The sequence below is a fragment of the Teleopsis dalmanni genome, chromosome 2 (genome assembly GCF_002237135.1).
Source record: "Teleopsis dalmanni isolate 2A chromosome 2, ASM223713v2, whole genome shotgun sequence".
In the NCBI taxonomy this organism is placed as follows: Eukaryota; Metazoa; Arthropoda; class Insecta; order Diptera; family Diopsidae; genus Teleopsis; species Teleopsis dalmanni.
In genome coordinates this window covers 175275058-175303005 of record NC_051847.1, presented here as the reverse complement: position 1 = coordinate 175303005, position 27948 = coordinate 175275058, and the positions used below count along the sequence as shown (strand labels likewise).

Here is a 27948-nt window from a genome sequence, read left to right as displayed (position 1 = left end):
CAGAAATCGTAGCCTGAAGTGTGTTAGTTGAATCATCAACGTCTGAACCAATACTCAGAAGAGCTGTGTCATCTGCAAAGGTAGCAGTACAAACATCCAGCGCAGAAGGGAGATCGGCTATGAATATTAAATAGAGAGTTGGGCCAAGAATACTACCTTGCGGCACCCCAGCTTTGATTGTTTTCAGCTCAGATGTAATGTCATTTTGTTTGATTCGGAAGAATCTGTCAGTCAAATAGGATTCCAAGAGATCGCAATATTGTTTAGGGAGCGTGCTTCGCAGCTTTAACATAAGACCATTGTGCCATACTTTGTCAAATGCTTTGGCTACATCAAGAAAAACAGCAGAGCAAACTTTATTTCCTTCCAAGGCTTGTTCAATTACATTGGTAATTCGGTGAATTTGATCGATTGTAGAATGTTTATTTCTAAATCCGAATTGATGGTCTGGGATCAATTTTCTGTCCTCAATAAGTTTGTTAAGACGTTTAACAATAATTTTTTCGAGCAGTTTTGATAATACTGGTAGAAGCGAAATTGGTCTATACGATGAGACCTCAGGCGCTGGCTTCCCGGATTTGAGAATCATTATAACATCGGCTACTTTCCAAAGACTCGGAATGTACTTTAATAGAATGCACGAATTGAATAAATTAGTAAGCCTTAGAACTATGTTATTAGGAACCTTTTTTAACACCTCGGCGGTGATGAGGTCAAAACCTGGCGATTTTTTATTTTTCAGCTTTTGAATTTCCTGTTCTAGCTCTATTGGAGTAACAGGACGGATCTGAACCTCAGGTTCTAAAATCAAACGATTGTCTGTTTCGTCATAAGTTTCGTCATCTTGACCGCAGTTAGGCGTAAATGATTCCTCAAGATATTCAGCAAAAACGTTTGCCTTGTCTAAGTCACTTCGGGCCCATTTACTGTTGTTAGCTCGTACAGCTGGGATGTGGCTGATGGGTCTTTTTAATTTATTTGTACATTTCCAAAGAGAGTAATCTGACGTTTTTTTATCTGAAAGCTGAGAAAGGTAATTATTAAACGAGCTATTTTTGAAAAGCTTAATTCTCCGTCGTAGCTTTTGTGTTATACGGTTTAGTGCCGCTTTATCTGTTGGAGATCGTGATTGCTGCCATTTACGACGCAGAAAACGTTTCGTCCGAAGAGTTGATACGATTTCATTAGGAAAGTTGATAGCGTGATTATGTCGTTGAATGGATGGGGTGCAACTCCATGCTGCACGTTGTATTGTCTGCGTGATTTTGAGGGTTTCTAGTTCAATTTCATCGACAGTTTCAAGTACACTGTGAAGATAATTTTCGGCCTCGAGTATGTCTTTAAAATAACTCCAGTCAGTATATTTGTTAGTTAGGTAGGGTGACGGAAGTTTTTTGGTCATTTGTTGTCCCAAAACTAGAATAACCGGAGAATGATCTGAATTGAGGTCGTACATAGTATTCACTTGGGCATATGTGGGTGCAATTTTACGTGTAATGAAGAAATCAATAAGATCAGGAATCTTGGACGAATCAGTGGGCCAGTATGTTGGCGTTCCACTAGTTAAAAAGTCACAATGCATACTGTTCGCTGCTTTCAGAAGTTCTCTTCCTTTGGTTGTTGTGAGGCGTGAACCCCAATGTGTGTTTTTTGCGTTAAAGTCTCCTCCGATGATGAATTTTTCGCCTAAGTGTTTAAAGAGTATTTCATATTGTGAGGACTTGACAGAGTGTCTTGGTGGACTGTACAATGCAGCAACATTCAAGACTTGGTACTGGAATTCCACATTAACTGCTACCATTTGGAATTCATCAGATGACAGCTTGCAGTATTCATAATGTTTAATATTCGTTTTGATTATGACAGCACTGCCTCCACGGGCACAGTTGTTTGGATGAGTTGCGTGGTACACATCATAACCATTTATATTGAAATATGATTGGTTCGTGAGGTGGGTTTCTGCGATAAGGCATATATCTATGTTCTCAGTTTTGAGGACCACTTCTAGTTCATTTTTGTGTTGAAACAACCCGTTGGCGTTCCAAAGCATAATCTTGGTAAGTTTAGACATGTTGGATTTTTGTACTCTTTTCAAGGAGTTGAAGGCGGCTCTCAAGTTGCTTATTAAAAGTTTCCTGAGCATTAAGTTTGTCCAGGATTTTTAATAGTAAGCTATTAGTGTCTTGAGTCGATGGTAACTCGGTAGAACCACTTTTCAGAACTTGAGCGAAAGTTTGATTACTTTTTTGCGTATGCATTGCTGTATCCGCAGCATCTACATTACTAGTAAATTGAGGATTTCGTTTTCTTTGTGTATCCCTAATTTTTTGGAGTTGCTTGGCAACTATACATCCTCGGTAGTTAGCTGTGTGAGATTCACCACAATTGCAGCATTTCGGTATTTCTTCAGCAGGTTTGGGGCAGTCACTCGTGCTATGCAAGCCTGTGCATTTAACGCAGCGTGGGACTTTTGAGCAGAAGTTTTTTGTGTGGTTGAAAGATTGGCAGGATGTACATTGAGGAATAAGTGGAGAACTTTTGTATTTGATGAAAAATTTGTTTATATTTCTTGAAAATCTTATTCAAACGCTTAAATATGCACTTAGACGTTAGTAAATGCGTTATATACTATAAGTAATTTTATATACTGATCCTTATACTCATGGTGCAAATTGAAGACAATTCATTTTAAGCAGCTTCTTCCGACTACTACGGAACCAAATCAGTCTTACTAAATACATGCTGCCTGGTTAATGTGTATTAGGAAGGTATATTTGATTTACTTTCTAACAACATTTAAAGCGCGCGTGTTTTAACGGATGAGGAGGAAACTGTACTTCAATTTATATGTCAGTATTCATCATTGACTAGGATTTATAATCAAATTTTATTCGAACTTTTTGGGGCTCCTATCTGGTTCTAACTGACCTGGTACCTTTTTAAATTAGAAACATAGCAAAGTTCATAAAATTGTCACATTAATTTTTTCTACTTAAATGGGGAAGTTGCTAAATATTTGAGTCAACTACCTTTAAGGTCTGTCTTAAGAACTGTATCTCATCTGTTCTATCACACCATGTCATTATTTGTGTTGAAGTGAGCTGTGATAAACAAGGGTGCTTCTTCAACCTAACCTAACCTTTACTCATATTTATTGTTTCTATAGGATTGTTTCTATAATCTTATGCACTCATACTGGTGTATTTACAGGACTCCTTCAATCACATAAAATGTATAAGTAAATATAAAAGTACTTAAATAAAAACAACAAAGGGTTCTTATAGCTTTCATAATTCAACATAAATTCTTAAATCCTTAACGATAAAACTTTATCGATAGAGGTTTTGTAGGCATTTCATTGTCAAGGATTTAGTGGAATTTATCAAAATCGTAATTTCTATTACGATAAGGATGAGTCATATACAAGGAAGTTAATTAAATGATTACTTTACTTAAAAGGTGTTTACTGGTATTTACTTCACTGATATGATGAAATCAATTAGCTCATTTCCGGTGTGGTAAAGAAGTTACCTTTTTTTTTATTATTAAGGCATACATAGTGTTTATATGTATTTTTATAAAACAGAAAAATCATTTACGAGTAGACGAGTTTAATATAAAAAATAACCATGATTAATTGAACAATATTTCGTAATAAATATATTTAACAAATTACTTCTAATGTCCTTATCTGTGGAATTACCATGAAGTAAAATAATTTTAAAGATTTTAAAGTTATATTTGAATACAAAATAGTTATGGTAACCATGGTATGTTACGAATAAATTTAAAATAATTAATTATACCATAACCAATACTTAAAATAATTAAATAATAATAAAAATTAATTAATTATGGTATTATTATTGTTTGTAAACAAAAACCACTTAGGCATACGATTCATTAAAATTAGAAAAGCACTTAAATAGTTTCGTATAAAATTTACTACAATTATTAAATTATAATTAAAAGTGTACAGCATCAGTTATAGACTCATTATTCACTAATTGAATTATTAATATGAAAATATCAAATTTAATTGCACACTTAACCGCAAGATTTGCCTTTACATTAATATTACAAAGAGACCAACTCTTATTTCAATATCAAATCTCAAAGCAAAGTACTTAATGAAGTGTTTTTAAGTCTGTTCAACAAATTATTTTTTTTTGACAAATATTGTAAAATTTGCGGTAATATTTAGCGATTAATTAAAACTTAAGTGGAATGCGATGAACGCAAATGAAACCACAAAATATAAATCTAAATGCGATATCATCATTACAGCAACATTAACCCTGGTCTGGTCTGGGCTTACTTTCAAAATTTTTTAGTTAATTAAATAAATTGTTAAAGTTTTAAGTATCGACGAACAATTATTTAACAATTTAATTTAATTGATTAATAAATAATTACTAAAATTAAAAAATAATTGCAAATGCTTGTGGAACGTTTTGGTGAATAGAAAGCAAATTCGGTGAGTGGTAATAGAGATTTCTGCAAAAATGTAATAGAGAAAAATTACTTTCAGTAGAATAGCACATTTTGCACAATCTCTTCTCATTTAAAAAATATGACACAATTGAAGCTTTTTCTGTATTGAATTTAAAACACTAGTAGAAATTTTTATATCTTCATAATTAATATTTTATTTTCAACTTTTATCTATGGACTTCAATCTCAACAAATTGTTTCTATTTCTGCCGACTTCATTCAATGTCTGAAAATATGTATCTAAATCATATGATTTTTTTGCCATTATCTGCTTTATAATGTCACTGACGCTAATGGTTTGATAATTTGCAACACTTTCATTTATAATTAAGTGTTTACAAAGGAGCATATCACGAAATTGCCTCAAAAATAATAGTTTTCGCATATGAAAACCATTATTTGTTTTGTTTTGTATCTTCATTTTTGCTATAAACTTCGAGTGTCTCTTTGACATCGCTTTTTTCTCAAATGCTTGGATTGAGTTATTAAACTCATACAATGAAGTGTTAAATTTTGAACAATTATAAACTTTACTCATACCCGCAAGCTTTTTAAGTCTGTAAAATTTGAAGTCTGGAATTTAAGATATTTATTGTGTTCGGTTTTCATTTGTTAGTTACATTTTTAAAAAAAAATTTTTTTTTGCAAATAATTTCGATTTGTTTGTCATATTAACCTCAATATGTCAGCACCAAAAAAGTGTGCATAATTTATCTGTCGCACGTGTAAATTTCAAAAATTAATTTCTTACACAAATATTAAATAATTATTTAATTAAGTATTTTATTTTATTATTTTGTTTCTTTTCTTTTGTATGGATAATAAAAATTATTTTACATTCAAAATTTTAATATTAAAAATTTTTTACTCATCATCAAGGCACGCATTAATTTAAGCACCAAGTTTGTGTCTTACGTCTTTTGTTTTGTTAAACTTGAACTTAAGTTGAATGGATTTTTGCTTCGTTTTTATTAAAGGCTCTAAAGGATCACACTGTGTAAACCTTTGGCAAAACAAATAATTTGTTTTGTATAGCTTAACCATAAATTTTAAAAATAACCTTTAAATACAGCCTTTAAAGAGGAAATAAGCAAGTCATATAATTATGCTAAAAATAATATAAAGGCGCAGTTAACGGATACACAAAAGTAGTATTTAAATATTTAATGAACCTACGCAAGTACTCAAGCACTTTTAAAATGAAGAACTAACATGCGGAGAGGTTGTACTTGATAAAGTTGCGATTAAATTTAAGCAGGAATTATTTTAAAACATATTCTTTCACGAATTTTTCAAGGTTATTCTTTACTGTTAATTGAGTCAAAAACCAGATTTATCTTTAAGGTCTCCCAATTTAATCGATATCTTTAAAATAATTAAGTGATAGACTTTTAAGGGCCATGAAAAATTGAAAAAAGAAAAAGATTTTATATTGATAGTAAAAAGTTTACTCAGTTAATTACATAAATTAATGAGTTTACAAAATTTAATAAAAGAACTCATATTGGAGTTGAATTATTGGAATTATTGAAGAACTCATATACTGGAATAACCTTCACATAAAAATCAATTATTTCTTATGTGAATAAGTTGTTATGCCTTACATATAACTATGATGGATTAGTTAGCTAAATCAAGTTGTGTGCAATATAACTAAGAAGGTGTTGAAAACTATTGAATGATAAAGAATTTCAACACAAATCATTAAGGGATATATATAACTCCTCAGTCCTTTTAATTTGTTACTCTTATATTTGTTGTTATTAAACGCTCTGAGAACCTTCTTACTCAGAATGGATAGAGAAACTATATTAATTTAAGTTTTTTTGTCTTGTGTTAATTTGTACTACAGCATTTGCATTATTGAAGAAATTAATTTAGCAACTTTTCGTTATTCGTATGTTTCACCTCACTATTTTATTTTCGTGGCTGCAGCTCTGAGGACAAAAATGTCGTGTGAATGTACATTTAAAACTATTTACCGTAAGAAGCTTAAGTATATGAAGAACACTTAACCACCATTTCCATTATGTTTCTGTATATATGTGTATGTAGGACTAACTACTCCGCAGATTAAGTTGAATTAGATTTTGAGGAAATCCTTTTTGCTAATCCAATCTGACATATTAAGCATTTGATTGCAATTGTTACATTAATTTCTAAATTATCCAAAGTAAAAATCTTGTTGAAGGATAAAAACTTTTACACAATTCTTTTTAAATGAACTGAACTATTCTTTTTAAACGAACTGAACTCTTTAGACTGACTATGTGACTGTATCGAATATTGATTATTGTTACCGTAATAGTGAACATAGTTTCAATTCAAGTAGCTTTCTTTTGAAAATATATAAGAACGCCTGTACTGAACATATATGCTTATACAAAAGAATCTGCAGAACATATAGAGATTTTGCATGGTCTACTTGAGGATCTGATATTCAAAATCACTGTTAGCAAGATTCTTACAAGAGCGTGAGCGTGATCTGCGTTAGTTTAGTCTGATGAATAGGAAAACTATTATTCTTGCAAAATTTTATTTTCCTTCCTCTTTTTAGATTCACTGATTTTAGTTTTTAGAATTATTATTAGATAGGTTGTCAATATATTAAAAATTAGATCATCAATTTTTTTCCAGGGAACTTTATCGAATATATCGAGAAGAAAAATATGTCGCCGATTGCAATACTAAATAGTTCGGATAGCCTGGATGTTACCTCCATGATATAATGATATATAAATAAATTGACTTCTGAATTCTTCAGTTTTGGGAAAATTCTTTCAAAAATCAATTTCAAAAATTTTACCAGCAAAATTAATGTAAGAGTCAAATATTTAAAATATTATTATTTTATCTATATCTTATTTTAATATTTATTTTGACGTTTGTAATAAGAATATTCGTTTTCTAAAAGTAATTGTTGATTGTTAATTTGTTTTTCGTTGTCTATCTAGTATATTGTATATATTACACATGAAGATAACTCGATAATTGTCTTTTTTCCAATAACAGAATAAATTTCAAACTTATAAAACTTGTCGTATATTCTTCAATGAACAGATATTTGCTAAATAAAAATATTTCATTAATTTAACTTTATGTCAAATTGAATAAAAATTTTTGTAGTTTAAAAAAAAATAGCGACCTTGAATCTTAAGTAGCTTTTAGATGCTGTAAATCTTCAAAGAACTCTTATTGTCAAAGATGATACCACAAAAAAATCTATTGTACAAATATGTGGAATATGCAAATAAGAAGTTGTTACGAGAAATACTTCAATGCAAAGAAACATATAACTTGACTGAACATGGCTAAGGGCTTTTGACTATTCCGAAGATGTACAAGTACTTGGGCATGTATTGTAAGGTTCAAGGCATCTTCTTTCATGGCTAAATAAAAATAAATTTAAAATATGTTAATATGGTTGAATCCTTGCGCTTATATTTTCCAGTGGAATCTTTTGCAAAAAAGTGAATATATTCGCAAAGAATCTGTTGTGTATTGCATATCACGAATATATGTTGTCTTTTTTATTATCTGCAAAAATGTCTGCTTACGTCTGGAAACTACGTAGTACGTACGTAAAGCTAATTAAAATCATTGTTAAACAACATTGACAACATTTGTTGCAATTAAGCATTGGCGCAATATATCCACAAAGGATAAGGTAGGTGAGGTAAGATAGCCAGCACAACCCTTCGAAATGAAACATGAGACAAATCTAGTAAGGAAGTGATTTATAAGCTGCAGAGTAAATAATAAAAAAAAGAAGAAAAAGTTATAAAAAATTGAAAAACGCGTCTTGACTGCTAAACGTGCTGAAATGTTGGCTTTTTAGCTATTTTCAATTAAAAAAAAACTTTACTTCAAAAAATACTGAATTTATAAAAATAAATTAAAACCCAACAGATTGTCATTGATTAAATCAAGTTGAGTGGCGATAAAGCAAGAAGACTTTCTGAGCGGTACACAGCAGCCAAGGTTCATGCTAACCGATACAGATCACCTCTGCTCACAATGCAATCACACATACCTATAAGACCGTCCAATCATTGCAATGATGCATTTATGCTGCTTGAGCTAAAGCTGACCAGGCATTGAGCTAAACATGTATACCGCAGCAATGCCGCAACGTCGCCGCATTAATGCCACAATAAAAGGACACCCAGACGAAAATGTCTACTGAATCACTAGTCTTTGCTTGCAAAATGCGTTGTAAGCTCGTTAAATCGTTAACATTTACATCGTGCAATTGTTCACATTTCTGTTTTGCAAGTCTAAATGAAAAACCATGTTCGGCAAATTAAATCACAAGTAAACAAAAAAACTTAAATACAGAATAAAGCTTAAATGTATAAGGAATATGTAGCAAAAATTGTTTTAAATGATTTATTGACAGCTTAGGACAGACAGACAGACAGTATGTTGAGCCAACAACATCAACTTCATACAAACAATTTTGCATCATTACAAACAACGACAACTGACATAATTTTTTTGGCTTTTTCTTCTAGTCAACATTCAGTAGAAATCGAAATCTTCAATTTCTTGTTGGGTATCAACTTACATTGGTCAGAAACAATTTTCGAACTTGTCAATTTTTCGTAATATTTTGTAAATGTTTTTTTTTTAATAATTTTTAAAGTTTTTATCTCTCATGTATGTAATGTTGAAGTATTGGAAGTACATATAATTAATAATAAAAATGTTGAAAATAAATCTTTGAAACTTAAACTTAAATTGTTTCTACAAGATATGTTATCCAATTGACATCAAATTGTCAATTGATGGTAATTTGATTTACAATTCTATTTTTTTCATTTCAGACTTTTTATCAATTATAAAAAACTAAAATATGAATTAATAACTATTTTAAATTAATTTAGTATTATTTCTAAAAACAATATCTAGTGGAAAAAACATATAAAGAAATGTCAATTTAATTTATCGAAAGCCAGAAATAATAACATTAAAAGTCACATGCGATGCAAGAGAGTAAAGGAAATAGGTTAAGTTCAGATACCATATAATTAGAGTCGACCCAAAATAGTATAGGGCAACAAAAACAATATAAAACAAATATATTTGTCCTCTTAGTCCTTAATACATATTATAAAACTCCATACTTAGGAGGTATGTTTTATATATTTTTGAAAATATATTATAATTTATTTATTTAATTAATTAATAATTAAATTTAATATCATTTTCACCAGCCGTTTTAATATATATCAAAACAATATTATGTTTCTCTTGTACGATTCCAATTATTTTTTCTCTTGTCCAATTATTATTGTTGTCTAAACAACAATAATAATAGATAATATAATTAGACAATAATAAATTATATAAATATTACTAAAAAATAAATAAGAATAATATAATATAATTTTTGTATAAATCAATTAAGAATATTTTCAACTTTTTGGTAATAATGAATACTGAAAATAATGCACTGATTCAAGACCTTAAGCACTTAAATTAAAAAAAAATATGTTGACATTTAAAAAAATATTAACTGTGAATCTGCTAAAATACATGCACCCGAATAATCTTTCTAAAAGACCAAAGATATGTGGTGCTTATGCAGTTCCAAGAAAGAATTCTGAACTATAAAACCATATACACCCAAATAAACTAGAGTCCACTTTAACAGTTTCATCATATGCAGCTTAAAAGAATGGTAGTTTAAAGTCCTGCAGAAAAGTCAACGGTCTCAATATTACTTATAAAGAACCCACACAAAATACTTTACAAAGAACATCAAAGTAGGAATATGCTGAAATATCAACGTAACGCAAGAAGTAGTGTACAATATGGTTACCGATTGGTTACGTTGTATATAATATGCAAATTAATGGAAGAGGTACTACCAGACAAGTAGATCAGCATTTTCTGTGTTTAAAATCAATTGATATTATTGGCAAAATCTTTAAAAAGCTGGGAAAAAAATGAAATATTCATATTCTAGTATAATATATCCCGGCTCTAAGAAATATTATACATATATGTTGCCTTTAAGAATTTAAAAATGTTAATTAGGTGACGGCTTGTAAAGCCTGGTATATGGCAAGCTTAGGTTAAGAGAGCACAAGTAAATTTTCGTCAGTTCATGACTTATCTTTGTTAAGCCATTAATTCATCCAGATTAGTTTTAAGAGATATGATGAGACATACTGAACAATCTCTAAAAGGCATGGTAGAAGGCAATCACATACCAAAGATAGAAATATACAACATAATTGATTCCACTTCCAGTTTATTATGCCATCCCCTGCATAATCTGCTTGTCGCAAAACTATAAGGCTTGCCAGCATTGTGTAGTAAGTATACCAATAGATATTAATGAACATCAGTAGGAGAGAAACTGACGTTGAAACTGGATAGACCTCTCGTTTTCTTCCAATTTTGTCCGGGAAATGCAGTCTTAAAGATCTCACAATTTCCGTGATTGTCTATAAACCATTCATTATAGCAATGATGAAGTCATCTATGATACTCTTAAATAGTTCGCACGTTGGAGAATGTATGAATGCATTGGCCCTATTTGTTTTGAATCCTTTAAGGAAGCTCTTCTTACTAACTGTTTTTTTGGTTCATTCTCATTAATACGTATGTGTTAATCCCTGATATTAAGTATGATCCCTCGTATTTTTATCTGTTGTGTATTAGCACATAATGTTTCCGTATTATATGCTCTGACAAAACGGTTGTATCAGCTATTAAAATTTATAGGCAAAAAAGGCGATCCGTACACATATAATTAATTTTGTTTAAATATTGTTATCTTACATCTTATAGAATAGCGTAAGATCTATAAAATCTTAACTTGTCATATCAGAACTTTTCAATATTCGTGCAATGCATTTTCGTTATTTAGTAAGTTTAACTTTATTTAATCTCACAAAAGTACAATATAATCTCAAGTTTAATTGTGAAATCAACTGAAAATTTTCGACCAAATTAATTGTTATTCCAACAAAGTAAAGCGAATTGGACATGACATCACCAATAACATAAAATCAATAACATAAAAAATCACTTAACGGTTGTTGCAGATATATTTTTTGTTCCTCGCAATGACCTATATTGAAATATTGTAGTACGAAGTGATCCTGTCAAACATATCATTCGAGAGGAGAGAAAAAAATCCAACTGGAATTGTTACATGTCGTCTTACACGTTTCCCTTTTACATTACAAATGTTGCGCACATGGTGGCCGCGCAACAGAATCCGCAGCAACCGCTGATTATAATTAACAAATCAAAACGCTTAACCGGGCGGTAAGCAGAAAACGTGAAGCGTACGAAGTTTGTACGCCTCAAGTGAATCAACATTGCCCAAGAGTTGAAGTTTTGCCCATTTAAAGCAATTTTGTATCTTGAAAGGAGTACAGATTGTCTTGCAGTGGAGCGGATGAGCATGTTCCATGTTGAAAAGACACAATGCAAAATGAAAGAGAAACCATAAATGTCTGGATTTGCAATTGAACAAGTCAAGACATTGAAAAGCTGTTGTTTCGCCGGTGGAAAGTGAGTTTGTATCGAACAAAAAGAGAATTTATTAAGGCAAAAGTGTAGTAAACTGGAAAAGGTAAAGTTCACTTTCGCAAGTGTATCGATTCAACAACGATTAACGAACCGCAAATGGCTTAGAAAATATCGAACAGAAATTCACTTATTATGGTTAATTGGGGATTATATGAGTAGATATAACTGATATAACAAAATGTATGTATACTTGTACATATTTGGAAACATAAAAAAGGGATGTACTCCTTATACATCCATAGGTGAAGAACGGATGAAATTGAATCATATGTACTCTCAGTTATCAACATAAAATATTATTAGTGATTAATATCTTGAAAGTATAGAAATGCACTAAAAATAAAGAACTTTCCTACAATGTGATTTGTCATATTATTACATTGTTCGTCTAACAACCGCTTAATGTATTAAAATTGTAAAAACATACAAAAGAGGTGATGATATTTTGCAACATTAATGATGGTCTCATTCTTCGTTTAGAGGATATATCAGCATCTTAAAATGGGCAGTAAATACAGTGAAAATCCATTAGAAAATTAGAAAATTGATACACCATTAGAAAATCCGAGGTATGGTGTATCAATTAGTCCAGCAATTGTTATAGGCTCGAACTTTCTTAAAAACAGCCACAGTATAAACCAAACCATAAATCTTCCATTTTAATCGCTCTAGAGACATGAATGCTGATTTTTTTGACGTGAAGCTGAAGACGTGGTTCCATAAATCACACACCATGTCTTCTTTTGTTTTTGTTGAGCAAGAAATTTCTCTGAAGTGTGATATCACGTTTTGATGCAGTAAAGTCGCTACCAAGTTCATACGGTACGTTACCACTGGACTTTGTTGGTAGGTTTTCGCAAAAGATACGACAATACTTCTTCAATTTAAGTAATATTCATTGTGTTAAATGAAATGCCTAGTCGTTCTGCCAAATCTTTATCAGTAAATCGACAATCTACCAAGGATAGGTTAGGTTAGGTTATAGCATTTAGGATCCATTTAGGCCTATCGACCCATTGTGTTACCGTATAATGGAAAAAACTCAGTAGTTAAAACCACCTGGAACTTTTGGCAAGGCTTAAAATACTATTTAGTGGGAGGTCTTAAAGTTGATCAAAATTTTCCATTATAGTATTGACTATGTCTTATAATTTTGTGAAGATCTTGAAGGTTTATACAACCATTTCTAAGCAAACCAAATTACTTAGAAACCATTTTTTTTAAAGTGCAGATTCGTTTAATATATTTACCATTTTGGTAGAGACAGCTTAGAGACTGTCCGTCATTTGTTTTCTGTCTCGTTTTATTTACATTTTTCCTGAATATTTCTTATCTCTCATACCCAACGTAAGTATTTTATAGCATACAAATCATCCCAAATTACTGAATAAAATACAAATAAATTTATCAAACAATCATAGTATCTTTTATCGCCTTCGAAACAGGTTCAGTGGAGTTTTACTATTCCAGTGCTTAACTAACCCAATCCTCCATATATTGTTTGTAAGCTGTTTTAGGAAGAGTCATAAAATTTTCCAATTCATTTTCTTTCGACTACAATCAACTCTTACCAGCTTTCTCTAAATGAAAATGTTTGCTTAAAGAACAAATAGTTGTTTGGAACCATGTCAGGTGAGAACGGTGCCTTGTTGATCGTATTCGTTAATATTTCTTAAGTCCATTTTCTACTATAACTAGTTACTTAGTTAGTTACGATATACCCAATAACGGAGCAGTAAAACGGAAACTAATAGTTTATATTTTATAATATAGTGAGAAATCTGTGATATGTATTTGAATCATATCACTAATGTTTCCAAAAGCTTTTCATTCAATAAATTATATTTATTCCAAGTTGTGGTTGTAAAGTTAGAATACAATTAAGCCGATTACTTGCTAATTTATTATAATGTTATTATTTAATTCTAATTTATATTTTTTTATGTAACAAATGAAATATTATATAGATGTTAAAAGCAAAATGCGATAACTTTTAAACTAATAAAATTTTAACTTACCTAACGTTGCAGACTTCAAGTAAATGGTAATATATAAGAAATCCATTTCATCTCACTTTACTGTGATTTATAAACATGTTACTCATTAAAAAAACTTAAAGTTTGATTCTGTAATTAAAAATAAAAAATGTTCTTAATTGAAAAAGTGGTCATGGATATTAAGGGGTACAATCTGCAAACCGTGCAGAGATAAAAATCAGCCAACGACCTCACACAAATGCGATAAAATATTAGCAGGCAATAAATTACTTAGAAAAAGAAGGGCTAAACTGATTAAGGAGTCTAAAGAAAACAGAAAAACAAAATATTAAAGCAGAACATTTATTAAAGAGTTCGCAATTCAGAGTGTATGGATGCGCAGATTAAAGGACCGCAAAGGATCACTTTGACTCGTTTAATTTAGCGCATCATTTGTCGCTTGTCAACTTTAGAAAATTTATATGCTCGCCTCAAGGTTTGACTGTTCTGTTCTCTTTAGCTGCGACGACAGCTAAAGCTTAGATTTGTTAGGCTCTAATTTTTGTTTGTTATGAAAAAAGAACAGAAAAAACAACAACAAAAACAATCTGAAGGAATTACAAAAAACAAATTTAAATACAACAAATGAAATTCTTTTGCTTTCATACGATTTATGTCAATTGCATTATAAATTTTAATCTTAATACGAAAGTTTATAGCTGAAGTCGCATCCTTATCTCAGTCGGAAAGCAAGATTTATCGCTGAAATTACGTTTCCCATGTAGACACCAAGAGGCGAGCAATTCTGCATATGAGCTAACAATGGAAAGCCCTCATTCATATTGTTAGCATTACTCAGATGGGTATCAGACAGAGTACGGTAAGCACATGGACCTTGCCCAGTCGTAATATGAGAATTTTTTTCGCGTATTTATTGGCAGTAAATTGTTCGGTGCAAGAATTGCAACTGGCCGATGGTCGGCAATCAAGTGCAGTAACAACATTTACGTACGATATGTGTATTGTTGCAGGTGCATGTGTAATGGGCAAGGGGAAAATATATATAGTGAACTAAACAATGGCATAACTAGTGAAGGTGAAGGTACTCCAAGGTTGCAGTGAAAGTGTTTTGAAATTTCAATGCAGTTCGTTTGAACAATTACAGATAATGGCCGCAAAAAGCACAGTCATACATACAATATCTTTCAATTCGAGGGAGAAACTTAAGTCAAACAAAAAAATTTCAGAAATTTCAGCTAATATTATTATTTAATTTTATGCTTCATAAATAGTAAGGTGCTTTTACAAACATCTTAAAATAACATGGATTTTTTTTTATATTTTACACTATTTATTCATTGAAATGCAGATGATTTACTTAACAAATTAGTGTTAAGATGGTATTCAGAATCTATATCCATAAGGGATTTTTGTTAGCAAAAAATTTGTCTAAAAAATCACCTTCAAACTTTGTGAGTAGCACCGTTTTTCCCGAATGAGTTTTCTAACCCACTTCTGAGGAATCATATGCATGTTTTCTACTCAATAACTACTAAGGACAATCCTATATAAATCCTAAAAAGCAAATTTAAAATATATAAAAACTTTAGATTTTTTTAAAAGATATTACATCAAATATAACAACCTTTCTTTTTAAACTACTTAGGACTAAATATGATCAATTTTATGAATCTCCTCAGTTTATATCTTTAATTTTAAAATGTAAGATACATATTTTTGATATATTCAAATTTAAGAATATATAAGCAATTTTCAAGACTCAAAAAAGTATCACACTAAACCTAAAAATGTCTGTGATATTTTTTCAGATTTCCGATAAAGCGCTAAATTCAAATATAAGGGTAAAGCAGAATAAGAAATATTAGTTAGGCTTTAATACAACTCGATATGGTTCAGAAGACATTAAACAATATAAAAACAGATTCAACTTAGGTTTTCCTAAAGCCTTAATAGTTTCTTAAAATTATAAATATTGTAGCACCCAAATGCGATGTTAAAAATTTATCGTGGAGTATAAATGGTTAGTCCTTGAAGAAAAATATTTCATTTTTATTTTATTCACAAAATTTTACTATCATTTGCATCATAAGTTGACAAGTCATAAGTTTTATAGAATCAGTTTTATATATTTTGAATATAATATCTCTGAAATAGCCTCAATCGTTAATTAGTACAAAGAATCATACAGAAATTCCCAAAGATTCTAAAAGTAATTAAAAGTGTGACTTATTAAAGTAATTAAAGTATAAAGAAAATCTTAAAGGTACAATTTTTCATAAAACTGCATTTTCTTCCAGTGAATTTAATTGACCTTATTTCATGAAACATATGTCACTTCCTTTTTAAATAGAAAGTAAAGAAGGGAAATAAATTAAATGCAATTCGTTAATTAATGGGAAAAACGTTAGCATGAATTTCATACCATACGCAGATGTTCAGAAATTTAATAGTCATCCCTCATATACTTTATGTTGCTAATTCTAATTACTAACAACTGAAGTATCCTTCTCAGTAATTTTTTTCTTTAAGATTCTACCTACAATTCCTTTTAATTTTTAGGGACATCTTTTCCAAGCATTATCCCGCGCAAATTTTATACTAGTTTTTCTACCTACAATGACTTTTCTATCCTTGTTCTTTCCTGCAGTGATAAGATATTTCGTATTGTTTATTTTTTCTATAAATACTGTGCGTATTCTGACTATAATTCATTTACAGTTTAAGTTTCAAGAGACAAGTTTTATCTTCACTAAAATTATAAACTCAAAATGACTGGTCGTGGTAAAGGTGGTAAAGGTTTGGGAAAAGGTGGTGCTAAGCGTCATCGCAAAGTTCTTCGTGATAACATCCAAGGTATCACAAAACCAGCTATTAGACGTTTGGCTCGCCGTGGTGGAGTTAAGCGTATTTCTGGTTTGATTTACGAAGAAACTCGTGGTGTATTAAAGGTATTTCTGGAAAATGTGATCCGTGATGCAGTTACATATACAGAACATGCCAAAAGGAAGACTGTTACAGCCATGGATGTTGTATATGCTTTGAAGAGACAAGGTCGCACTCTCTACGGTTTCGGAGGTTAAATAAATAATATTAGTTTAAAAATGCAATACTGTTAATACTATATTGCTTAATGGTCCTTTTCAGGACCCCAATATGTGAACATTAAGAGATAAATTATTCATTTGACTTATGTTGCTGAAATTTTTGATTTCAAACAAAATACTTTAAGATGTTTTAAAGCAAATACATATATTTATCAATAAATCTATCGGTTGAAAAAAAAATGGGGAAGATATGTCCTATGACTGGCTTTGTAGTAATAAATGTATATTAATATTATAATTTTTTATTTTTTAAAAATATATTCATTTAAAATGATTTTTTGGTTATTTTTTAGCTGGCTATAGGTCACTTTGTTTTTCCAATAAAAATTAAAGAAACCTTTGATGCACTGTAGTATGGACAATAAAATAATTAATTTGACAATTAGATTAATGGAATGTGACATTATTAGTTTTTATTTTTATTAAAACATAATCCTGATGATGGCTTTCAAAGAGACTCGAAATATAGAATGGATTTTTTAATTTTTATTGGAGAAAAAAGTGACCTAAAGCCAGCTAAAAAATAAACAAAAAATCATTATAAAATAAATACAGGTCGAGAAACAAATTTAAAGAGAAAATAAAATCAAACAATTTATTATTTATATGTGTTTTCATAATAAGGGCCTATCTTAATAATTTTACTTTAATTACTCAATATAATTTTTTGAATATATAGTAAAATTTTTTATATGGTATATAAAAGCAATCAACTTCTTAGCAATTTTTTAATAGTCTTAAAAAATTTTTATTATAAACATTGGATTGAATTTTAAAGACTTCTTTAGTGTACTGCTTAAAACTGAAAGTGATACTGAGTGATACTGAAAAGTTTAAAACAGAAACAAATTGTGATGTGTAAAACTACTGAGATACACTCTCATTTAAACTCATGTCACCATTGTTAGATTTATGCGCCAAAACCCTGAGATATTTCTGTTTCAGATACACACTATACCTCTAATATCCTTCCCAGAGGATATACATGTTATAATACACGTACTAAAATCTATATATATTCGTAGAAATTAATATTTTGTATTGGAGTAGGTTTCATTATTACTTAGAAGGTTAATTATTTTAACGTTAGTCTTGTTATGCGATGCCAAACCAACAATAACATTATTGTTGTTCGAAAATTTTTGATTAATTTTATTTTTTGATTTCAATATCATTCGTTATACTCATATTTAATAATATTTCGTGCGAATAGTTTAATATTGTAAAACAGTGAATCATTATAACAAGATAGTGCAAAGTTTTTTTTTTAATTCTCAAATATAGATCTGATATAATATACATCATTACCAGTAAAATGAATGTAGTGTAGTACTGATTATTCCATTGAACATAATACGCCTTCACCCGTATGGTAAAAAGACGAATTCTTATTATAAAAGGAAAATTTTATACCTTTTAATATCAGAATATTCTTTACAAACAAAACATAAAAAATTTATTTGATTTTAGGTGTATTTGACATTCAGTCGACATTAAACGAAATTCTCATAATTACACTCTAGTTCGAAACACACACTTTTCTACATATTTGCTAAACGGGATATAAACTGAATCCTTAAAGCATTAAATACAATAAAATAAATTTAGAAGACAATCTTTCTGATGGATGTCTAACCAACTTTTAAAATATTTGCAGTAATACAGAGTACACAGCCTAATACCAAAATTGTTTAATTATAATTTTATAATTAATATCATACTAATTATTAAAATACCGGCAGAGTCTTTTCACCTCTATTGTTCAAGAAAATTAAGTATACCAAAAAAAACTTGGATTATATTAAAAGTCTATATTTAAAGAATTATAAAATACAGTGATGTTCGATCAGTATTATTTTATTCATTTTTGGAAGGTTCACTTATTTGTTAATATATATGTTAATAACCTTAAGATCAATTATCGACTTTAATTAAAATTTTTTGTGGTCCTGAAAAGGACCGTTGGAGTTAATGTTGATTGTTCAATACAAAGGAATTTACTTGGAACTGGTATACTTAGTGACAGCTTTAGTACCTTCACTAACTGCGTGCTTAGCCAATTCACCAGGAAGTAAAAGGCGAACTGCAGTTTGAATTTCCCGACTAGTAATTGTGGATCGTTTGTTATAGTGGGCCAAACGTGAAGCTTCAGCAGCAATGCGCTCGAATATATCATTCACAAAGCTGTTCATGATGCTCATAGCCTTGGATGAAATACCAGTATCAGGATGAACTTGCTTTAATACTTTATAAATGTAAATAGCATAACTTTCCTTCCTCCTGCGCTTCTTCTTCTTATCGTTCTTAGTTATATTCTTCTGAGCCTTTCCGTCCTTCTTGACCGCTTTTCCGCTAGTTTTTGGTGGCATGATTTCAAATGTGAATTTTCAAATTTTCAATTTTATGAATTTTCAAATTTGAACTACCCTCACTCAGAATTTATGTATTTTTAAAACAGAAATTTCAAGAAATTCTCTCTTCACATTAGGGGATGAAAAAGGTATAAATTCTTGGTGTTTGCCTGTTTTCAACTCAGATCACGTAGATCAACTTAACAATCAAATACTATTGAAACATGTCTGGTCGTGGTAAAGGAGGTAAAGTTAAGGGCAAGGCAAAGTCTCGCTCAAATCGTGCTGGATTACAATTTCCAGTTGGTCGTATTCATCGATTGCTGCGAAAAGGCAATTATGCTGAACGCGTTGGTGCCGGCGCTCCCGTCTACTTAGCTGCTGTTATGGAATATTTGGCAGCTGAAGTTCTTGAATTGGCTGGCAATGCAGCACGCGATAATAAGAAGACAAGAATCATACCCCGTCATTTACAATTGGCCATCCGTAATGATGAAGAATTAAACAAATTGTTGTCTGGTGTCACAATCGCACAAGGTGGTGTATTACCAAACATCCAAGCTGTCCTTTTGCCTAAGAAAACAGAAAAGAAGGCTTAAACTATATCTTACAACACTATTTCTTTCGAAATTTTCGAACAACAACCGTCCTTTTCAGGACGATCAATTTATTTGATTAAAGAAAACATACTTCATTTCAAACAATTATTATTTATACAAATATTTCTTTGAAAAACGTAACCCATAAAAATGGTTAAAATTGGTTTACAGAAACCATTTTCAAAATAATGTCAAATGAAATATGATTTGGAATCAAGCACCTCCATCTTCCGGCAATCAGAGCAATTCTACTCCATACGTATTAATTCGGTTACTTCCTACACGTACGTGTAAAACATTCTAATTTTAACATTAGCTCTATTTGAGCAATTTGTGGATTAATTATGTTTTAATATCACATTTACGTTTGAAATAAACAATTCATTATAATCATTATTTTCGGTATATACGTATCCTAATTTATTTTAACTAGTTATATATAGTTTGTATATAGTATAAAATGCAATTAAACAATTCTATATATGGTACAAAAACATGTAATTATATTCAAGACTCATCGCATTAAGTAATAAGTACTCATCTCAGAACAATATTTCTGATATATTACTAAACTGAACAGATTTAGTAAAGAATTATAAAACATTCACATTCACATTGCTTCTTTTAATCGCTTTATGACAATATAACTAACAAAGAAAAGGTTGTATGTAATTCTATTAAATTCATCTTAAATATAGATTTTATTTCATATATTTTGGCGCGTAAATGCAAATAAGAAAATTACTCACGTTCCATCTTCATTCCATTTCGGCTTATAGTTTCTTACTCAATTTCACTCACACTCATGCTCATTCGGCTTGGAAGTATATGTATGGATCTTGAGTGTCCTTGGTATGCGTGTGAACTGTACTGACAATTTTGTCAGTTACTTTTTTTTTAAATAAAAAAATGAATGGTATAACAATGCAAGCCTTAAGTATTTTAGTTCACATACCAGTAGGTAGAAATTTTCCCGCCATAATTTTATCTGCCACCAAACGAATCAATAAGATATGGTATATAATTTTAAAAGCATGTGTGTTATTAAAAAAATGTCTTTCTTTCTTTGAAACTTATATCCTGGGTGGTAGGAAACTGATATATTCTAAACAGAAGGAGAATACATAAAACAATAAAATACTCTTAGTTTCTAAATTCTTTTACAATTTAATTCAATTGAGGAACAGATTTAAAAATTAAGTGATTGGGGTATAAATAGTATTTCATTATGAGATATCGGTTTTCAATGTTGTTTCATGCTAAATGTTGTCATGCTAAATCGTATTGAGAATGACAGTACAGAAAAAAAATTTTAAACAATTATTTGTATAATTATTATGATTATTGAAACTAAAAATTAACCGTTATTTAAATACGAAGACATAAAAGAAATAATTATAAAGAAATATTACATACAACTTTGTTATATTTACTTCTATATTTATTTTTATTGAGATATATCTATTTAATAAATAATTGGTGAATTCTTAGATATTTCTACGTCTAAAACTAGTTTGATTAAAAGAATAATTTTGAATACCTACATTAAAACATGTTTCTTGAAAATCTAACTAAGAAAAATTTCTAAAGTTTCTTACTTATGTACATTCAACTTCAATTAATTTTTGTCTTAAAATCTTAATATTTGAAGTCGATAAAAATATTTGTATAAATTACAGTCAAGTATGTGTTCAAATGAATTATTTATCTCAAAAAATGAAAATATTCGGGTCCTGAAAAGGACCATTGGGCAATATAGTGTTAATAGTATTGCATTTTTAAACTAATATTATTTATTTAACCTCCGAAACCGTAGAGGGTGCGACCTTGTCTCTTCAAAGCATATACAACATCCATGGCTGTAACAGTCTTCCTTTTGGCATGTTCTGTATATGTAACTGCATCACGGATCACATTTTCCAGAAATACCTTCAATACACCACGAGTTTCTTCGTAAATCAAACCAGAAATACGCTTAACTCCACCACGGCGAGCCAAACGTCTTATAGCTGGTTTTGTGATACCTTGGATGTTATCACGAAGAACTTTGCGATGACGCTTAGCACCACCTTTTCCCAAACCTTTACCACCTTTACCACGACCAGTCATTTTGAGTTTATAATTTTAGTACAGATAATACTTGTCTATTCAGACTTAAACAGTAAATAAATTCCACACTAGATATGCACAGTATTTATAGAAAAAATGAACAATACAAAAGATATGAGTGACAATGCTTAAACACAACAAATTACTCAAAAATGGCACTCAAATAATTGAGGGTAGAAATAAACAATGTAAAGGATATTAAGGATATAATGAACAATGACTGTTTGAACATGTGAACAGTTGAGATGGATCATAAGAGTTTGTTTTGAAATTTACTCTCTCAACATTTATTCGTTAAATTAAATTTTATTTAACAATTTGTTTAATTATGGCTCGTACAAAGCAAACTGCTCGTAAATCGACTGGTGGTAAGGCACCACGTAAACAATTGGCTACTAAGGCCGCACGCAAAAGTGCGCCCGCAACTGGCGGTGTAAAAAAACCACATCGTTATCGTCCGGGAACTGTAGCTTTGCGTGAAATTCGTCGCTATCAAAAGAGTACAGAACTCTTAATTCGCAAACTGCCATTCCAGCGTTTAGTCCGTGAAATTGCACAGGATTTCAAAACTGATTTACGTTTCCAGAGTTCTGCTGTAATGGCTCTCCAAGAAGCTAGCGAAGCATACTTAGTTGGGCTTTTTGAAGATACTAACTTATGCGCTATTCATGCTAAACGCGTAACCATTATGCCAAAAGATATTCAATTGGCGAGACGTATTCGTGGAGAACGTGCTTAAGAAGCAATTTCATACTATTTAATAAACATCGGTCCTTTTCAGGACCAAAATTAATTAAAGAAAAGAGATAGTTAAACATCATATTCAAATTAATAATACTCAGATAAAATGAATATATAAAGATAATTGATTCTCTCATTCTTCTTTGTAACTATAATTTTTGATGATGATCAGCATATAACGCTATATATAAACTTCACACTTATAGCAATTATTGTTGAAGTTATTAGTTTTTTAGCTTTGTTGCTTGTTAAAATTATCAACTTATGATAACAATACTTTTAATAAAAAGTGAAGAACATTCCAAAGTATATAAATTTTGGTATTATAATACAGAAATGTTAATATCAGCATAACTATACTGCCTCCCAATATTCTGCATACCGAGATCTTCCCATTGTGCTTACTTTCCAGTTCATTCAGAGGGATCACTCTCCTGACCCAACTCGTTGCTCAATCGAGAATATAGTAACTCGCTTCACGGAGTATATTCTTAAAGAGTTCAAAACTTTTGTGAATAGATATAATCGATCATAATTTACGTATACCTACTACGTTCTCTAATGTGATTTCACTCGGAAGTCTTTCACAATTTAATAACTGAGATCTCCTCAAGATTTTCTTTAGTGTACCAAGTATATGGCTTTAAAAATTTCTGCGAATAATAATTGACTATTTAATATTTATAATATAGTATATATAAGACGACGGAAATGTGAGAACGAAAGCAGCGTATACAAGCTCGAGAAAGTACTTTGACAGTTTAATGAGTTAAAGAAATAAATGTCCAGGCTAACAAATAGAATGGAGTAAAGGTGCTAAAATAATGCAAAAGTTGAAGTGGGTAATTCATACTGCAATATTTTTCATATTCTAGTTTCTATTGTTAAGTATGGTATACAGTAGAGTCTAGAATATGCCAGTTAATAGAAGAACTAAATGCCTGAAAGGGAAAGTTCAAAAGATTTAAAATTTAATTTATGCCAAAGATCAGTGAATATATTTAAAACTTAATTATATATGGTATTTTTAACACATAAATGAAATATTTTTATAATTTTTTGTTACATACTTTAGGTGAAACATGGCATTTGTGTATTTATTGGAACCTTATACGTATATTATTATCAGTTAGTTATATTCACTTATTTTTTCTGATTATTCAAAATATATATGCTCGAAAATCAGTATTATTTTATTCATTTCTAAAATGTTCATTTATTTGTGAAGTGTATGTTAGTAATTTTAAGATCAATTATCGACTTTAATTAAATATTTTTGTGGTCCTGAAAAGGACCGTTGGAGTTAATGTTGATTGTTCAATACAAAAAAATTTACTTGGAACTGGTATACTTAGTGACAGCTTTAGTACCTTCACTAACTGCGTGCTTAGCCAATTCACCAGGAAGTAAAAGGCGAACTGCAGTTTGAATTTCCCGACTAGTAATTGTGGATCGTTTGTTATAGTGGGCCAAACGTGAAGCTTCAGCAGCAATGCGTTCGAATATATCATTCACAAAGCTGTTCATGATGCTCATAGCCTTGGATGAAATACCAGTATCAGGATGAACTTGCTTCAATACTTTATAAATGTAAATAGCATAACTTTCCTTCCTCCTGCGCTTCTTCTTCTTATCGTTCTTAGTTATATTCTTCTGAGCCTTTCCGTCCTTCTTGACCGCTTTTCCGCTAGTTTTTGGTGGCATGATTTCAAATGTGAAGTTTCAAATTTTCAATTTTATGAATTTTCAAATTTAAACTACCCTCACTCAGAATTTATGTATTTTTAAAACAGAAATTTCAAGAAATTCTCTCTTCACATTAGGGGATGAAAAAGGTATAAATTCTTGGTGTTTGCCTGTTTTCAACTCAGATCACGTAGATCAACTTAACAATCAAATACTATTGAAACATGTCTGGTCGTGGTAAAGGAGGTAAAGTTAAGGGCAAGGCAAAGTCTCGCTCAAATCGTGCTGGATTACAATTTCCAGTTGGTCGCATTCATCGATTGCTGCGAAAAGGCAATTATGCTGAACGCGTTGGTGCCGGCGCTCCCGTCTACTTAGCTGCTGTTATGGAATATTTGGCAGCTGAAGTTCTTGAATTGGCTGGCAATGCAGCACGCGATAATAAGAAGACAAGAATCATACCCCGTCATTTACAATTGGCCATCCGTAATGATGAAGAATTAAACAAATTGTTGTCTGGTGTTACAATCGCACAAGGTGGTGTATTACCAAACATCCAAGCTGTACTTTTGCCTAAGAAAACAGAAAAGAAGGCTTAAACTATATCTTACAACACTATTTCTTTCGAAATTTTCGAACAACAACCGTCCTTTTCAGGACGATCAATTTATTTGATTAAAGAAAACATACTTCATTTCAAACAATTATTATTTATACAAATATTTCTTTGAAAAACGTAACCCATAAAAATGGTTAAAATTGGTTTACAGAAACCATTTCCAAAATAATGTCAAATGAAATATGATTTGGAATCAAGCACCTTCATCTTCCGGCAATCAGAGCAATTCTACTCCATACGTATTAATTCGGTTACTTCCTACACGTACGTGTAAAACATTCTAATTTTAACATTAGCTCTATTTGAGCAATTTGTGGATTAATTATGTTTTAATATCACATTTACGTTTGAAATAAACAATTCATTATAATCATTATTTTCGGTATATACGTATCCTAATTTATTTTAACTAGTTATATATAGTTTGTATATAGTATAAAATGCAATTAAACAATTCTATATATGGTACAAAAACATGTAATTATATTCAAGACTCATCGCATTAAGTAATAAGTACTCATCTCAGAACAATATTTCTGATATATTACTAAACTGAACAGATTTAGTAAAGAATTATAAAACATTCACATTCACATTGCTTCTTTTAATCGCTTTATGACAATATAACTAACAAAGAAAAGGTTGTATGTAATTCTATTAAATTCATCTTAAATATAGATTTTATTTCATATATTTTGGCGCGTAAATGCAAATAAGAAAATTACTCACGTTCCATCTTCATTCCATTTCGGCTTATAGTTTCTTACTCAATTTCACTCACACTCATGCTCATTCGGCTTGGAAGTATATGTATGGATCTTGAGTGTCCTTGGTATGCGTGTGAACTGTACTGACAATTTTGTCAGTTACTTTTTTTTTAAATAAAAAAATGAATGGTATAACAATGCAAGCCTTAAGTATTTTAGTTCACATACCAGTAGGTAGAAATTTTCCCGCCATAATTTTATCTGCCACCAAACGAATCAATAAGATATGGTATATAATTTTAAAAGCATGTGTGTTATTAAAAAAATGTCTTTCTTTCTTTGAAACTTATATCCTGGGTGGTAGGAAACTGATATATTCTAAACAGAAGGAGAATACATAAAACAATAAAATACTCTTAGTTTCTAAATTCTTTTACAATTTAATTCAATTGAGGAACAGATTTAAAAATTAAGTGATTGGGGTATAAATAGTATTTCATTATGAGATATCGGTTTTCAATGTTGTTTCATGCTAAATGTTGTCATGCTAAATCGTATTGAGAATGACAGTACAGAAAAAAAAATTTTAAACAATTATTTGTATAATTATTATGATTATTGAAACTAAAAATTAACCGTTATTTAAATACGAAGACATAAAAGAAATAATTATAAGGAAATATTACATACAACTTTGTTATATTTACTTCTATATTTATTTTTATTGAGATATATCTATTTAATAAATAATTGGTGAATTCTTAGATATTTCTACGTCTAAAACTAGTTTGATTAAAAGAATAATTTTGAATACCTACATTAAAACATGTTTCTTGAAAATCTAACTAAGAAAAATTTCTAAAGTTTCTTACTTACATTCAACTTCAATTAATTTTTGTCTTAAAATCTTAATATTTGAAGTCGATAAAAATATTTGTATAAATTACAGTCAAGTATGTGTTCAAATGAATTATTTATCTCAAAAAATGAAAATATTCGGGTCCTGAAAAGGACCATTGGGCAATATAGTGTTAATAGTATTGCATTTTTAAACTAATATTATTTATTTAACCTCCGAAACCGTAGAGGGTGCGACCTTGTCTCTTCAAAGCATATACAACATCCATGGCTGTAACAGTCTTCCTTTTGGCATGTTCTGTATATGTAACTGCATCACGGATCACATTTTCCAGAAATACCTTCAATACACCACGAGTTTCTTCGTAAATCAAACCAGAAATACGCTTAACTCCACCACGGCGAGCCAAACGTCTTATAGCTGGTTTCGTGATACCTTGGATGTTATCACGAAGAACTTTGCGATGACGCTTAGCACCACCTTTTCCCAAACCTTTACCACCTTTACCACGACCAGTCATTTTGAGGTTATAATTTTAGTACAGATAATACTTGTCTATTCAGACTTAAACAGTAAATAAATTCCACACTAGATATGCACAGTATTTATAGAAAAAATGAACAATACAAAAGATATGAGTGACAATGCTTAAACACAACAAATTACTCAAAAATGGCACTCAAATAATTGAGGGTAGAAATAAACAATGTAAAGGATATTAAGGATATAATGAACAATGACTGTTTGAACATGTGAACAGTTGAGATGGATCATAAGAGTTTGTTTTGAAATTTACTCTCTCAACATTTATTCGTTAAATTAAATTTTATTTAACAATTTGTTTAATTATGGCTCGTACAAAGCAAACTGCTCGTAAATCGACTGGTGGTAAGGCACCACGTAAACAATTGGCTACTAAGGCCGCACGCAAAAGTGCGCCCGCAACTGGCGGTGTAAAAAAACCACATCGTTATCGTCCGGGAACTGTAGCTTTGCGTGAAATTCGTCGCTATCAAAAGAGTACAGAACTCTTAATTCGCAAACTGCCATTCCAGCGTTTAGTCCGTGAAATTGCACAGGATTTCAAAACTGATTTACGTTTCCAGAGTTCTGCTGTAATGGCTCTCCAAG

At 30.4% G+C, this 27948-nt stretch overlaps 6 protein-coding genes across 6 annotated transcripts; 2 read left to right on the top strand and 4 right to left on the bottom strand.

The window, feature by feature from the left end:
* The first annotated feature begins 16810 nt into the window (after window positions 1-16810).
* LOC119676219 lies at window positions 16811-25275 on the top strand. Its single transcript, XM_038087454.1, has 4 exons — window positions 16811-17117; window positions 19741-20039; window positions 22531-22877; window positions 24856-25275. The coding sequence occupies exons 1-4, from the start codon at window positions 16811-16813 to the stop codon at window positions 25229-25231; spliced, it is 1329 nt and encodes a 442-aa protein (XP_037943382.1). The 3' UTR covers window positions 25232-25275.
* On the bottom strand, window positions 19128-19515 carry LOC119681844 (histone H2B-like). The gene has a single exon (XM_038095135.1). The coding sequence runs from the start codon at window positions 19513-19515 to the stop codon at window positions 19144-19146; it is 372 nt and encodes a 123-aa protein (XP_037951063.1). The 3' UTR covers window positions 19128-19143.
* LOC119681845 (histone H4) lies at window positions 21825-22218 on the bottom strand. The gene has a single exon (XM_038095136.1). It carries the CDS (start codon window positions 22203-22205, stop codon window positions 21894-21896), a length of 312 nt encoding a protein of 103 aa, XP_037951064.1. The 5' UTR covers window positions 22206-22218; the 3' UTR covers window positions 21825-21893.
* Window positions 24279-24650, bottom strand: LOC119681843 (histone H2B-like). Its single transcript, XM_038095134.1, has one exon. It carries the CDS (start codon window positions 24648-24650, stop codon window positions 24279-24281), a length of 372 nt encoding a protein of 123 aa, XP_037951062.1.
* A 1681-nt stretch (window positions 25276-26956) lies between the features above and the next one.
* LOC119681842 (histone H4) lies at window positions 26957-27350 on the bottom strand. Its single transcript, XM_038095132.1, has one exon. It carries the CDS (start codon window positions 27335-27337, stop codon window positions 27026-27028), a length of 312 nt encoding a protein of 103 aa, XP_037951060.1. The 5' UTR covers window positions 27338-27350; the 3' UTR covers window positions 26957-27025.
* A 315-nt stretch (window positions 27351-27665) lies between these two features.
* LOC119681841 (histone H3-like) lies at window positions 27666-27941 on the top strand (the record flags this gene model as incomplete). Its single annotated transcript, XM_038095131.1, has 1 exon — window positions 27666-27941. A coding segment is annotated over exon 1 (276 nt), but the record flags the coding sequence as incomplete, so codon positions are not given.
* Between the last annotated feature and the right edge of the window lie 7 nt (window positions 27942-27948).